The sequence below is a fragment of the Ictidomys tridecemlineatus genome, chromosome 1, assembly GCF_052094955.1.
Source record: "Ictidomys tridecemlineatus isolate mIctTri1 chromosome 1, mIctTri1.hap1, whole genome shotgun sequence".
In the NCBI taxonomy this organism is placed as follows: Eukaryota; Metazoa; Chordata; class Mammalia; order Rodentia; family Sciuridae; genus Ictidomys; species Ictidomys tridecemlineatus.
The window spans coordinates 18,703,163-18,717,930 of NC_135477.1; the positions used below are offsets into that span (position 1 = coordinate 18,703,163).

A 14,768-nucleotide genomic window follows, 5' to 3' on the forward strand; every position below is an offset into this window, starting at 1 on the left:
CTAAAAGTGAAAAAGGTAGCCAATTTGGAAATGAGTATTAGTAGCTAACACTTTCTTGCCACATAATTACCATTTGAACATGTTTAGAATCTGTACCCATTAGTGTTTCTGGCAGCTTTGGGCTTGTTCTGGTGGTGGGGTCAGCAGAAGATGCTGCTGGGGAGGGGCAGAACATGGCAGGCCTGATGGCTTGCTTTGAACCAGTCACTGAATTGCAGGGTGCAGGCTGGTTTTGGAACCAATTCTCCATCATTGCAGGTTGCAGAATGGCTCCAAAGGTGACTTCAGAGCTGCTTCGGCAGCTGAGACAAGCCATGAGGAATTTGGAGTACGTGACGGAACCAATCCAGGCCTATATCATCCCGTCGGGGGATGCCCACCAGGTACAGAGTGGCAGTGGGTGGGGACAGAACACATCAGTCGTGTCTTTTGCCCAACTCTAAGGTATTTGTAGAATTTCATTTGTTAACTCACAACCAAGCATGTCCTCTAGAGCTTGATATAGGGACATGTGTCCAGTAGGGTCTTGCTGAATACTCATGGATTTCACCCTCTTCTTTGTTTTTAGTGAATTTAGCCAGCTTTCAATAAACTGTGAAAGAATAAGTGGACAAATTAAGTGGTGGAAGTCTTGGACCTTTCTGTTACTGATACAGTCCACCCATCTCTTCTGTCACGCCCTGCCCCTAGCAGAATTGTCTTCCCTGAAGGACAGGTAGCAGATTATCATGGAAGTATCATGATCATGGTAATGTTGGGTTATGAAGATGAATTTAAGATTGAATTCCTTCCCTCACTGTGGTTATAGTTTTTAGTGAGAGATGGAAAAATATACAAAGTGCTCTTCTTCCTTAGAGTCATTTAAATATTTTTTTAATTATTTATTTTTTAGTTGTTCCTGGACACAATATCTTTATTTATTTATTTATTTTATTGTGGTGCTGAGGATTGAACCCAGGGCCCCTAAGTATTTTTTTCTTAGTTTTTTTTTTTAGTTATAGGTGGACACAATATTTTTATTTTTATGTGGTGCTGAGGATCGAACCCAGGGCTTCCCCGATGCTAGGCAAGTGCTCTTCCTCTGAGCCACAACTCCAGCCCCTCATCTAAGTATTTTTTCCAGCCTTTGCTTATGTGCAAGGCTCTATCTTAGGTATTATACATGTTACAAAGGTGATAATTACTCCTGGTCTCTAGACTTCAGTTTAGTAATGGAGTTACGTTGTATACACATGTATCTGTATTGCAAGGAAGAATGTGGTAAATGCTATCAAGAAAATTTGGACAGTGGGCCTTGGAATTTTGAGATTCACAAAGCAAGAGAGGCATTTGAGCTAGACCACTAGATCTTGAAGGACTGATGGGTGGAGTTTGGATAAATAGAATTGGGGTGAGATGGAGTGAAAGAATTCTAGGTAGGAGGATTAATAGGAACAAAGGCAGAGAAACAGGAAGCTTCAAGCGCTTGCCAGATACAGTGTGGTAAGTTTCTCCAACTAGAACCCAGGGGAGTAAGAAGTAATAATGAAAAATAAGCCCGGTGTTTTAGGATTCTTGTGCAGATAACAGAAACTGCCTTGAGGCACCTTGAGAAATGGAATGCCTTGTGAGGGTTTAGGGGCGGAAGCACTGAATTGGCAACACTTGAGGCTGTGTGTGTGTGTGTGTGTGTGGGGGGGGGGGCGGGGCCTGGAGTATGCTTGAGGCTCTGTGTGTGTGTGTGTGTGTGTGTGTGTGTGTGTGTGTGTGTGTGTGTGTGTGTGGCGGGGCCTGGAGTATGCTTGCCAGGGCCTCTTGTAGGTGTCTGGTCCTCAGGATAGGAACCTAGCTGACTCTGAGCAAGAACTGGGTGGAGGATTTGACTCTTAGTGCACATCTGTTTTTCTTGCCAGCAGGACAGGTGGTATAAACTAGACAACTCTGGTTTATATATCTTTCTCTCTTACTTTTAAGATGCCAGATTGAGCTAGAACCTTAATCCCAAATCTAGAGTCCCTAATGAGAACGTGATGGGCATAAACCCTTTGTTCTGATTTCTTTGCATGTGTGTATTTAAGAGAGAGATACCATGTGGAACAAATATAAGAGGTGGGGGTCTACTTGATTGGAGCGGGTAGCTGAGGCAGGTAAGGGTATTACGGTCAGCTGAGCAAAGATCTCAAAAGATATACAGTCTGGCTGATCTCCTTTCTGCCTTCCCCAAAGTCCTAGCTCATATGGCTGTGACAGGGTCAGACTTGTGATAACTTGGGGCAGCCTCAATATTAGACCCTTGCCTGGAGAGCTGGAATTTCCTGGCCTCAGGAGCAAGTGAAAATCTGAACTGAATAAACAGAGCAATTGAATAATTTAAAACAACAGCCTAAAGATTAGGATACCTTGATATTTAGAAGTATTCCCTAAACCGTGTTTGACAGCATTCCTGTTGTGTCTTGTAAGATGTTCTGCAATAGTGCAATGAACTGAACATTTCTTTTATTGTAGTAAATACATAACTTGAAATTCACCATGGTAACCATTAAAAAAGGTATAGTACTGTAGTGTTAACGTATACATACATTGTTATGCAATAGTACACTAGAAGTTTTTTCATCTTGCAAAACCAAAACTCTAGACCTTTTAATTGACAAATCCCTGTTCTCCCTCTCCTCCCTACCCCTGGTAACCACCATTCTACTTTCTATTTCTAAGAGTTTGTCTACTTCAGATATTTGTCTTTTTGTGACTAGCTTATTTCACTTAGCACAATATCCTCAAGTTTTTTCTGCATATGACAGTGACTGACAGGAGTGAGGTGATAACTCAAAGTTAAAAAAAATTTTTTTTAATTGAACCCAGGACCTCACACATGCTAGGCAAGTGCTCTACCACTGATCCACATTCTCAGTGCTTTATTTTATTTTATTTTGAGACAAGAATTTCATTAAGTTGTCCAGGCTAATCTTGAACCTGTAATGTTTCTACCTCAGCCTTCTGAGTAGCTGGTATTACAGACATGAACCATTACGCCCAACTTATTTGACAGTTTCTTAACTTCAGGACTTCTCAGGATCTTTCATATGTTGATATACATTGCATAACTAACTCTAAGAAGAGGGTAAAATATTCAGCATTTCCCCAGACTTAAATAATTATGGAAATTCCGGTAGTCATCTCAGGGGTGGAGGGGGATATTCTAGTGTCTCAAGAAATACTTTTGTTGATCCACAGTAGCACTTTTCATGCCATGATGGATTAGAACTTGCTCCTTGAAGTGAGAGGATGGAAAGATCCATGTGTGGAGAGGAGAGGCCACTGACGATGTAGAGGTAGATGAGAGGGGGTTGCTGAGCAAGCCTGAGGAATGTTGAGGGAATACTGGCTTTTGAGCCTAGTCATGTATTGGAAAAGATGATCAAACTAGAAAGAGGGTTGGTGGCCTGTGAGGAAACTATAGAGCTGGTATGATAATGTTACTAGCTTTAGTAGGCAGAGGGGAGGTGAGGCTAGCCTGGGGAATTTTAGATTTGGATTTTAGAGTTGGGTTTCGTAATGGAATCCTTCCATCCATCTGTGTTCACTGGAAGAGATAGTCAAGATTCACCACATTTTCATCTTCACCAAGGAATGAATGAGTAAATAGTTGAGCTGGGCACATCACCATTTAAGAAGGGCAGACCTTGGCTTTCCCTTCTAGGAATTTCTTTTTCCTTGTGCTTGGGCTCTTTGCTGTCTCCCATCAGTCCTAGGCATTGGCCTTTGCACTTGGAACCAGAGGCCCATGAATTCTCTGGAGTATGCCAGGGGTGTTGTGCATTTTCTGCCTTCACGCATTGGGCTGTTTGCCAAGGCTGGTTTGACCTTAGCCGTCCTGCCTCAGGACTGGGCAGAATGGTGCGGCTGCTGCGGAGCCTGTCATGTAGCAGTTGTTTGGGGATGTTCTGGATGTCCCTGGCGCTGTTTGAAATTGGGGATCTCTTCTGAAAGGAGTTTCACAGTCTGTCATGGAGTCCCAGATAAAGACTCTTGATAACTTTCAATTATTGGTGAACCTAATAAAATAGGGGAGGCCTAATTGTGTGGGAAGATTGACCTGCGAGGGCCACTAAATGAAAGGCTGAAGGCTTCTGGTTAAGGGTGTGTTCAGAGGTTTTGTGGTTTTGTGTTTCAGTTTCATTTTGCCTGGGGTTAGGATATGATCTGTGCAATCTGTGTGTTTACTAGTCAGGAACATTCCTGTAACCAAGCTAAGCCAAGTTTATCTTGATGTTCTTAGTCCTGGGTACTATTCCCTAGCAGCTTTTTTTTTTTTTTTTGGTCATTATGAAACTGGTTTTTGAATAGCCTGATGGAGTGAGTTTTTTTTTTTTCTTTTTTCTTTTTGGTCTTTTTTAAAATTGAGATTTTATTTTGTATATCTTTATGGGTTACATTATGGTAATTTGATAATAATAAGGGTAATAAGTGTTTCCATTTCTTCAAACATCGTGTGTTGGGAATTTCATATTCTTCTAGTCACTTTGGAATCCGTCATAGATTGTTTTAACCAATAGTTACCCTACTGTTCTATAGAAAACCAGAATGAATTCATCCTCTGTAACTGTGTTTTGTTGCTCCTTACTGAAGTTCTTTCTATCCCCCACCCCCAGTCTCTAGTGACCACTATTCTGTTCCGCTCTTCTATGGGATTGACTTAATAGTCCCACAAATGAGTGAACATGTATTGCTCTGTGTCTGGCTTATTTCACTTAACATTAGCGACCTACAATTCCATCTGTGCTGCTACAAAGGATGAAATTTCATTCTTCTTTATGTCTATAATATTCCATTATGTATAGATAACATTTCTTTATTCATTTATCTACTGGTAGGCATCTGGGTTGATTCCATACTCTAGCTGTTGTAAATAGTGCTGCAATAACCATGGGAATGCAAGTATCTTTTTTTTTTTTTTTTCATTTTGATTGAGGATTGAACCTGGGGTGCTTTACCCACTGAGGTATATTTTCAGACTTTTTTTTTTTCTTTTGAATTTTTTATTTTGAGACAGGATCTTGCTAAGTGCTGAGGCTGACCTCAAATCTGTGATCCTCCTGCTTCAGCCTCCCAGGTCTGTGCCAGGTGTCTGGCTATAAATATCTTTTTGGTATAATGATTTCTTCTTCTTTAGATATATATTAAGTAGTGAAATTGATGGATCATATGGTGGTTCTATTTTTTGTTTTCATTTTTTTTTTTCCAAGGCATCTCCATACCATCTGCACTAATTTAAATTTCCACCAGCAGGTATGAGAGTTCCCCTTTCTCCCCCCTTCTCTTCATTCTCATTATCTTTTTTTTTTTTTTTGTTTTTTGGATAATAGCTATTTTAACTGGAGTGAGGTGATATCTCATTGTGGTTTTGACTTGCATTTTCCTGATGATTAGATGTTGAACATTTTTCAACTTGTTGGCCATCTGTGTCTTCTTTTGAGAAGTATCTGTTTAGTTCTTTATCCTGTTTTTAATTGGATTACTTGTTTTATGGGAATTTAAAACATTTTCTGTGTCTGACATTAGGTGTGGCCTGATGTATCCAAAACAATTACTTTTGGGAATGGCAGTGAGGCTGGCCAAACCATAGGGGCTGTTCTAGGCTCCCCTCAGCTCTTTATCTCCTACTAATGATCCTGGAATATAGAATTAGATGGCTTTTCCTTAGATGAGGAGAACAAGGCTCTAATCCCAGACAAACATGTCTTTCCAGCAGCATTCTGAAAATAAAAAGTCAAGCTTGCTTGGTATTAATTGTCACTTATTGCAGAAGTTACTGTTTAGACTTCACAAACTTACATTCTGTACTCTGGCTGTTCTCCCATTTCGACACCCTGTTTTTCTTTTCTAATCTCTAAACTGGTCTTTCTGTAGCTTAGCTCTCTGTCCTGCATATATGGGGGAATTTGTGTATCTCTTCTGTCTGTCTTGTCAGCGCCTGATGCTGGGCACATGCTGAGGCATTAGGTTAGCAATCTATTTGGGTTCAGATGCCAGAGTTGCCACTTCCTAGTTGCTTGACATTGAGCAAATTACTTCACATTTTTAATGATTATGTTGAACTCTCTGGGTCTCTCTACCTGTAAAAGGTGGGGGGGTGGGATAATGATAGTACCTACCTCATAGGACTAAATTAACTTGGGATTAATAGATGCAGATGCTTCCATCTCCTAATGAGTTGTCTTATACTTATATAATAATACCTTATTATTATTATTATTTCTATTATAGAAATGAATGATATTTCCCTTAAGAAGATCACAGAGTAGATAAGTCACAGTTAAAAATGCTAACACAGTTGGAAACTGGCAAATGTCATAGGAAAGAACTCAATCAGCACTGTCTAGTAGAAATATATGAGCCATTTATGTAATTTTAAATCTTCTTATAGCAACATCAAAGTAAAAGAATCAGTGAAATCAAATTAATAATATATTTTGTTTACCCTAGTATGTCCAAAATATTATAATTTTGACATATTAATATACAAATTAGAATAGGACAGTTTATATTTATTTTTTTTTCATATTGAGTTTTCAAGTATGGTATTTTACATTTAAAGTCATCTCAATTTGGATATGTAATTTTCAACATAAATTTTTGATCTGTATTTAAATTTTTTTTGTATTTAAATTAATAGTTAAATTTATTCATTAAATTTATAGTTGAAAAAATAGACCCACATACCCAAGTTGTTTTAAACATACTTAAAAATTTTCTAGTAATTTAATCTTGAGTATCAGTTTTATTTCAATTAATAAAAATGAAATGTTCTGTTTTTCAATCATATCAGCTACATTTCAAGTGCTCAGTAGCTGCATGTGACTGGTGGCTGCTGTAATGGACAGCATAGGTTTATATAAAGTATAGAAGGCATTCATAGGTGAGACAGAATATTTTAAGCCAGCCAGGGTCAAAGAAGGCTTCCTGGGGGAAGTACCATTTAAATTGGAATGTGAAGAGGTAGAATTTGGATGTATGGAGAGAGACATAGGCATAGAAGATATACCATGAAAAATCTTTGAGACGAGGGGAACAGGCATAATGATAAATGTGAAGAAAGCCATAGAGGGACCTGTCCAGCCATGGGTGGCCTTGGCTCCCAGACAGGAGTTTGGGTTTATGGGAGCAGAGACCCACTGAGGGCCTTTGAAATGAGGGTGACAAGATCATCAGGAGCCATATGTAATACGGATTGGAGAAGGCACACACTGGGAATTGAGAAACATGTTTAGAGGCAATTTCAGGATCCCAGAATCTGGGAAAAGAGGGCCTGGACTTGGGTCCAGCATTAGGAGCAGAGCAGAGAAGAGGAACTGGGAAGAGAAGTAGTAGAACCTGGATTACATGTGAGCTTCATATGCAGGAGGCAGAGAGGACTGGGAATTTTGGGGCCCAGGTATTTGTGGTGCCATCAATAAAAAGAAATAGGCTTTGTTTCAGTTCCTGTGGAGAGCAGGGGCATCGTTGGGGTGACTCTATTAAGTGGGTTTCTGGGTCCTTGCCAAGACTGTGAGAACAAGAAGGAAGGGTTGGCTTTGTGTGTGACCTGCACAGCAGCCTCTTCAGCAATAGAGAGGCTCTGTTCTCTGTGACTCTTGCTCCTTATTGTTTCATTTCAGGCTTGATTCAAGGTTGATGGAATTTCTCTTTTTGGGTGGGGAAGGGAGGATGTTGGAGAAGTGAAGGGGAATCTTGAATTCTATCCTTTGTGTATTTTCCAAAACACAAATACACACACCCACACACTGTTCCCTACTACAGAGAAACGTACCCCAATTGCACAATTACTCAAGGACTTGGCACTCCAGTGGTCTGCTGCTCTCTGTCCTCTACCCCTCTGAGGATTTCTTTTTTTAAAACTGAGAACAAAGGTTGTGGTATAATGAATTTAGGCCCAAGGGGACTTTTACAGTGAGGACTTGTCCTTTTTCTCTGGTAATCTGGAGGCTTTCATGTAGTGTCTTAAGTGAAACATTGGGATTTGTGGGCACCATTGGCTTCAAATCAGGAGAATCATTGGTTGGGCCCAGAGCTGTGTAAGTACTTCCTTTTAGAAATCCCAGTTCCTCATCCTCCCCATCTGAAAGGATCCATATTAAATTCTTGGGCTTGGCTTATAAAAGGGTCATATTTGTCAGAGACTCTGCCAATATATTTCACTGTGTTTATGGTTCCTTCTTCTGGAAGATACAAATCAGATTTTCCTAAACTCTTTGAACGCTTTTCTGTTCCTCCAGCTTCCTGGTTTGTTTGTTTTGTACTTTAAGAGGCTTTTTCCTAGGAGGGGTAGTGATTTTGGCAACTGTGTGAACTAGGGTAATGCCAGAAGTTGTAACCCATCTTAAAGTGTCAGTGGCTTGATACTGTGAAGGCTTTTATCTTCAAGTACAAGAGTGGATTTCCTGGGTAGGATCCAGGCTCTTTCCATCCTATTCACCCCTACCCCAGAAAGGAGTAAGGAGAGGGAACACCCATATTTAAGTGCCCTGACCCAGACATCACTTCCCATACACATTCTATTGGTAAGACCTAGTTACATGACATCACCTAGATATAAGAGGGCCTAGGAAATGAAGTCCTGGTTGGACAGACACTTTTCAGTGACTCTTCTACACTAAGGTAGGAATATGAATCTTTGGACAACTATTTGTTTTCACCGCATACCTCGACTTGGTTCCATTTAGGAGAGAATAAGAAATTTCCAAAGACTGGGAGTTATCTAAATATCTGGGCACAAGGAATCCATGTCTTTATTCACAATTTACACTCTGGTACTTCCTGTGGACAGTCAACCATTTATTCGTTCAGTTTTGTTTTCATTGAAAACCTCCTATGTTTGAGGCATGTGCTAGGCGTATGGGAGTGGAGGGTCAGGGAGGGGAAGGTGTCATCCCAGTAGGTGCTCTGGTAACCTCAGTCATCACTCAGCCATCAGTCTTCCTTGCCCTGTTCCATATGCATGTGGCCATGGTGACCACTCTTTTTAAATCCCAGCTCTGGTCTTCAAGTGTCTGTCTAGAACTTGCAGGATAAAGTTCAAGCTTAGGGTAAGGGTTGATGTCTTTGACCTTGTCTTCAGACGGCCTTGCCAGAAATCTCTGCTGCTTCCTTGAACTTCCTGCCCTGTTAGGCCAGTAGGCTTGCTGCCTCCTGTGGGAGTTGCTCTGGAAATACATGCCCTTAAGTCCTCAGCAAGAGAAAATAAACACTGCACCCCACAATAACTTGGGTCTTACCTCTGCTCCGATAATGAGGTGTGGCTCCACAAGTAGATGTCACCTGGTGGGGTTGAATTACACTCACTTGTTCCTTTGTAATCCTATCCCTTTGCCCTTTTTGGGATAGAATGTTCCATGGAACCTCCCCTTGTATGTCCCCTATATAAGAATAAAGAATTCCAGTGATTCTCTCTTTCCATGAATCCTTAAGGTCGGAGAGCCATCACAGATTTTGGAGAGGTTATTTCTGTACGTTTGTGTGCTTTCTTCCCCCATTTTCGTAAGTTATTGGAATAGTGAGATTTTTGTGAACCCAGCATTTATCGCCAGCCTCCCCCAGACCTTGCCTCTTGCTTCTTGGCCTTCTTACACCTTTCCTTCTCTCTACATTGTTCTCTTGCTCTTCCTCACCTGTCCATGGTGGCCTGGGTCAAACCTCTGAGCTTGTCCTGATGGATTTAAGACAAATCTCTATATCCTTAAAACTGTAGCAAATTTTTTAAAAAATATATTTTTTTAGGTGTAGATGGACACAATACCTTTATTTTATTTGTTTTTATTTTTATGTGGTTCCGGGGATCAAACCTAGTGCCTTATGCATGCTAGGCAAGCATTCTACCACTGAGCCACAACCCCGGCCCTGAAAACTATAGCAAATTTTGTATTGCCTATTCAGCATAGTTTATGTGGTTGTGCATTACTGCTGACATTTCATGCAATAACTCTCTTATTTTGCTGGCCAGATTGTCTGCTCTAAGAAGATATTTCATTATGTTTCCTACAGAGTCTAGCTCATTGCCTGATGCAGAGTAATATATGCTACAGTCCATCAGTGCCGAGCGTGTGCTCACTGCTTACATCACACCTTACCCTTTGCTGTGGGTTTTCTCATCTTCCTCATTTTACACATGGGCAAGTTGAACCCAACATATGCCCAGCTCATAAACTGAGAGCCAGGCTTGAATGTGGGTCTGATTCCTACTTGTAGGCGATATTGCATGGTTGATGACTGTAGAGGCAAGTGTGAAACATGATTTATATTCCTTGTTCCATGGGAGTTTATAATCTAATAGTGAAAGTAGATGTACGCAACCTCTGAGATTAGAAGAGGTGACTTGACAGCCTAGCATGGATGGGAACTTTTTTTTTTTATTTTATTTTTTATTGTGCTGGGGATCAAACCCAGAGCTTGGTGCATGCTAGGCAAGTGCTCTACCACTGAACTACACCCTGGGTGGGGACTTTTATTAGTTGGACCGGAAGTTGGATCCTGACCCTGCCATTTACAGTGGGGGTTCCTTGGGGAAGTAAGTAATTTTCTCCTCTGGGCTGTTGCTTCTTTTTCTTCTTCTTCTTCTTTTTTTTTTTTTTTTCTTTTCATGGGTAGGTAGAAGGATGGATCCTTCCAGAGCTGCTGTGAGTTAGAATAGAGGAAATGAATATATAGTTATTGGCATCTAACAGGTGTTCAGCCGAATATTTTAGCAAGTATTGTTATCATTCAAGGCACAGTGTGGATAACTACCATGTGGATGGTCCTGTAAAATTCAGAGATGTGGGAGGTCTCTGAAAGCTGGAGTTGGTTAGAAAGCTTCTTGGAAGACCATGTGTTTGAGCCAGATTTTGAGAGAGGACTATGGCTTTTTCTTTTTTCCTTCCCAGTAGTTTATAGATGTGCTTTATTTAGCTGTGTTTTATTTATGATGTTTGAATTAGATGCCAGCGTTTAAAACTTGGGTGATTTCTCATGAACACATATACTTCTATCTTCTTCTGAAATATTGAAGGTTGACGACATGTGACCTGAGTCCCAGCAAGACAAGAATGAGAGCCGAGTAAGGGCTTCTCTCCTTAGAAAAGACACCTCTTGTCTTGCTTGACTTGTTTGGCTTACATGCCTGAGGTATTGGAGTTTGAAATTCCAATTAAAATCCCTTCAGATCTTTCCCCTGTTATTAGATTTCTGCCACTGCCATAATCAAGTACCACAAATGTAATGCTTAAAACAGTGCAAATTTCTTCCTTCATATTTCTAGGGGGTCTGAAGTCTACAGTGGTCACTAGGGCTGCATTGCTTCTGAGGCTCCAGAGGAGGACCCACTTCTCTGCCTTTTCCAGCTCCTAGGGGTGACCTTTACTCCTTGGCTCATGACTCCTTCTTCCATCTTCACAGAGATGGTTAAGGTTTTAAGATTCAGCTTTCCTCCTCTTGTTCATTTATTCTTTAAGTATGGTTTGAGGACCTACAGCATGTCACCTGTACTGTGTATAGGCACAGTGACAACCACTGTGATGTCATGGAGCTTATATTATGGGAGGAACAATACAGTAAAAATGTAAATTCTTAACTAAGAGGAGAAAAATCTAGAAAATGTTCTATACAGAGAGTTCAAAGGGGCCAGGTGGCTACATTAGCTGGGTAGTTCAGGCCGGTGTCTCTGAGTTGGTGACAGTGGATCTGAAATATAAAGTGAGAAGGAGCTGGCCATGTCATGATCAAAGAGAGGGCTCTTTATAGAAACAGGAAAGAGCATAGACAAAGGCCCTGAAGCATCTCGGAGTTCAGGATGCGGAGAGAACGGAAAGGAGGCTGGGGTGGTTGGAGCATTGTGAAAGGGAGTAAGAGTCCCTGAGAAAAATAGGGGCAAATCCAGTGGTGCCTTGGGGACCAGGCCAGGGTTTGGACTATATCTTAAATGTGCTAGAAAGCCATTAGAAGGTTTTAGGGAACATGCTAATATGATCTAATGTAAATATGTGTGTGTGTGTGTGTGTGTGTGTGTGTATTTCTGAAAGACTCCCTTTGTGTGTAAAAAACGTATTATAAGGGCAGTGATTCAGGTAGAGATGATGGAGGTTTGGACTGAGTCCTGTTATCAGAGATAGAAGTGAGAAATTTTGGAGAAGTGCCACCAGCTGTGTTTCTTTGTGTCTTTTTCTGAGCATGCCATAGGCCCTTTGCAGTGCTCTGGGAAGAATGTCCCACACCCTGCCAGCTTTGTGGCTGGGGAAGAATGGAGACCCAGGCCCCATGCTTGCCTGGGTTCTGTGTAGTCTGTTGGTGTGGAGGTGAGGCTGCGGCCAGCGTCTTCAGCCATGTCTTCCTGGCATGTTGACCACTTAGGTCATGTCTGGTTCTTGCCTCAGACCTTGTCTGAATCCCAAACTGAACTGTGCATCTGGTGTTAATTCTGTGTCCCTTCAGAGAAATCCTTCCCCTGCCTTTCTGATGGGAAGTCTGGATAAACCCTCTGGGTTGCCTGTCCCCACTCTCAGACTTGTCCAGCCAAGGGGGCTGGCTTCCTGAAGAACTGTGCCCCTGAGCAAAAATGGTCCACCAGATGAGATAAGCATTGCCTTCTCTGGCAGCTGTGGAGCCTCCTCACTCTGTGACACAGGGAGGAGGGCCCAAGTCAGTAGAGTCATGTCATCAGTTGAGATGAGTTCTCACTGTGTATTTCCCGTGTGTGCAGTGATTTTTTAGCACAAGTTATTTTTGTTAGCGTTGTCGCCCCAGTCTCTAAGAGACTTTCTCACTGTTCAGGAAGAAGAGATTAGCTATTTCGTCTGTGGCATCCATGTAGCACTTACAGGTTTCAGGCAAGTTTTGAGACATTAACTTACTGTCCTGTTAGTACTTTTATTATTATTATTTTAAAAAAAATTTAAAGAAAACTGTTTTTTAGTTGTAGATGGACACAATACCTTTATGTATTTATATGTGGTGTTTATTATCGAACCCAGTGCCTCATACGTGCAAGGCAAGCTCTCTACCACTGAGCCACAACTCTTGCCCCTTTTGTTATTATTATTATTTAGTGGTGCTGGGAATCGAATCCAGAGCATGTAAGGCAAGCATTCTACCAACTGAGTTATATCCCAAGCCCCCTTTTTTTAAAAAAAGTTTTGTACCCAGTGATCCCTGGGTTAATAAACAAGGATTCTAGCTGGGTACAGTGGTGCATGCCTGTGATCCCAGCAACTCAAGAGGACTGAGGCAGGAGGATCACAAATTTGAGGCCAGCCTCACCAACTTAGACTCAAAAAGTAAAAAGTAGTGTGTGTGTAGCTCTAATGGTAGAGCTCTCCTAGTGCCCCCAGTGCCTCTCCCACAACCCCCTAAGTCTTATAAGATTCTCCAGTTCATAAGTGATGCTGAAGCCCTTTCTGTTTCCTTGGGACTCTATGAAATAGTCATATGTTTTGGGGATAAAACATGTGCCTGCAGGTGCATGTAGCATGAAATGACCAGTTTTAGAGAAGAGAAGCTAAGGCCTTGTGGCAGGCCATGCAGCTGGGCTGGGTGGGAAGTGGGTGTGACCCAGAGCACCTTCCTGCTGCATTGGAGTTTTATCTGCTGGCCCTTCTAGCATCTCCTTGGAGGGGTCCTGGGCTGGTTTTAGGGTGTAATGTGGATGCCTTGGTGAAAGGGCCAATTCTCACCCACAAGGCAGGAGTGGAACATGGGCATGTATTTTCCCCCCCATATTATGTTGACTGTCCCCAAAATGCCTTGGGCTCTGGCCAGCAGCCTCATACCCCACCCTAAGGATTCTTAATCTTGCTGAGTCCTTTGGTGTGGGAGAAACCCACTAACATGAAGCAGCTCTGGATGTGAGCAGAGCTGATCTTGGATCCTGGCCCACCATCACCCTGTCAGTGGGCACGTTACTTAAAGATTGTCTCTTTGAACCTTGTTTTTCTTACTTGCTATTTGTCGTATCCTGAAGAGTTGTCATAAGGGTCAGAGAGAGGTGCCATGTATGGGTAGGCAGGCCCTGGAGCTGACTGCTTGGGTTCAAGTCCTATATCTGCTGTTGGCCTGAGGCAAGTTCCTTAAGCTCCCTGTGCCTCTCTGGCTATTACCATAAATTATTCATATGCCTCCTGTCCCCTAGCCAGGTTTTACTTTCTTCACCCGCTGGCCCCTCCACTCAGAGACAAGGGGATTCTCAGTGGGGAGGACCTGGTTTTGGACTTGTTTTCTTTTGCTGAAGCCTCCTGGGTTGGAGGAAGCGTTTCCGCTCATTCCCTAACAGGAAGGGACAGGGCCTGCGTGGGAGAGACTGGTGATGCTACCTTGGAGGGGATGCAAACAGGAAGTTCAGAAACAAGTTAGAGAATTATTAGCGCTTAAAACAGAAATTCAGCTCTACTTTTCAGAAAAATAACAGATGCCTAAATGTCAGTGATAAGGGAGGGGAGAAGGCTATTGAGGAAAGAGCAATTTTTATCTGTTTCTCTTCACTTGCTTTGTTTTCCAAATTAAGAAAGGGGGTAGAGGAGATAACTCTTTCAGCCCTTAATTAGCCTTGTGTGGTGTATGGTAATTTAAAAAATAAAAAGTTCAACTTGCCTTTTTAACTAGACCATTGGCTTCTCTGGGGAGGTGCCAAGGATTCCCTGACCTTTGTAGTTCCCACTGGCCCCGAGCAAGGCTTGTACTGATGTGTTGTCATCTGTTTTCCAGAGCGAGTATATTGCTCCATGTGACTGTCGGAGGGCCTTTGTCTCTGGATTTGATGGCTCTGCGGG

General features: G+C 41.9%; 1 protein-coding gene across 6 annotated transcripts in view; it reads left to right on the plus strand.

The window, feature by feature from the left end:
* Nucleotides 1–14,768, plus strand: part of Xpnpep1 (X-prolyl aminopeptidase 1) — a 51,846-nt gene that overhangs the window by 12,657 nt on the left and 24,421 nt on the right. For all 6 annotated transcript variants that reach the window (XM_005320660.3, XM_040272108.2, XM_078052229.1 and 3 more), the window contains 2 exons: nucleotides 259–383; nucleotides 14,704–14,767. In XM_005320660.3, the coding sequence (XP_005320717.1) occupies nucleotides 259–383; nucleotides 14,704–14,767 (189 nt within the window). The remainder of the gene's footprint in view (nucleotides 1–258; nucleotides 384–14,703; nucleotide 14,768) is intronic.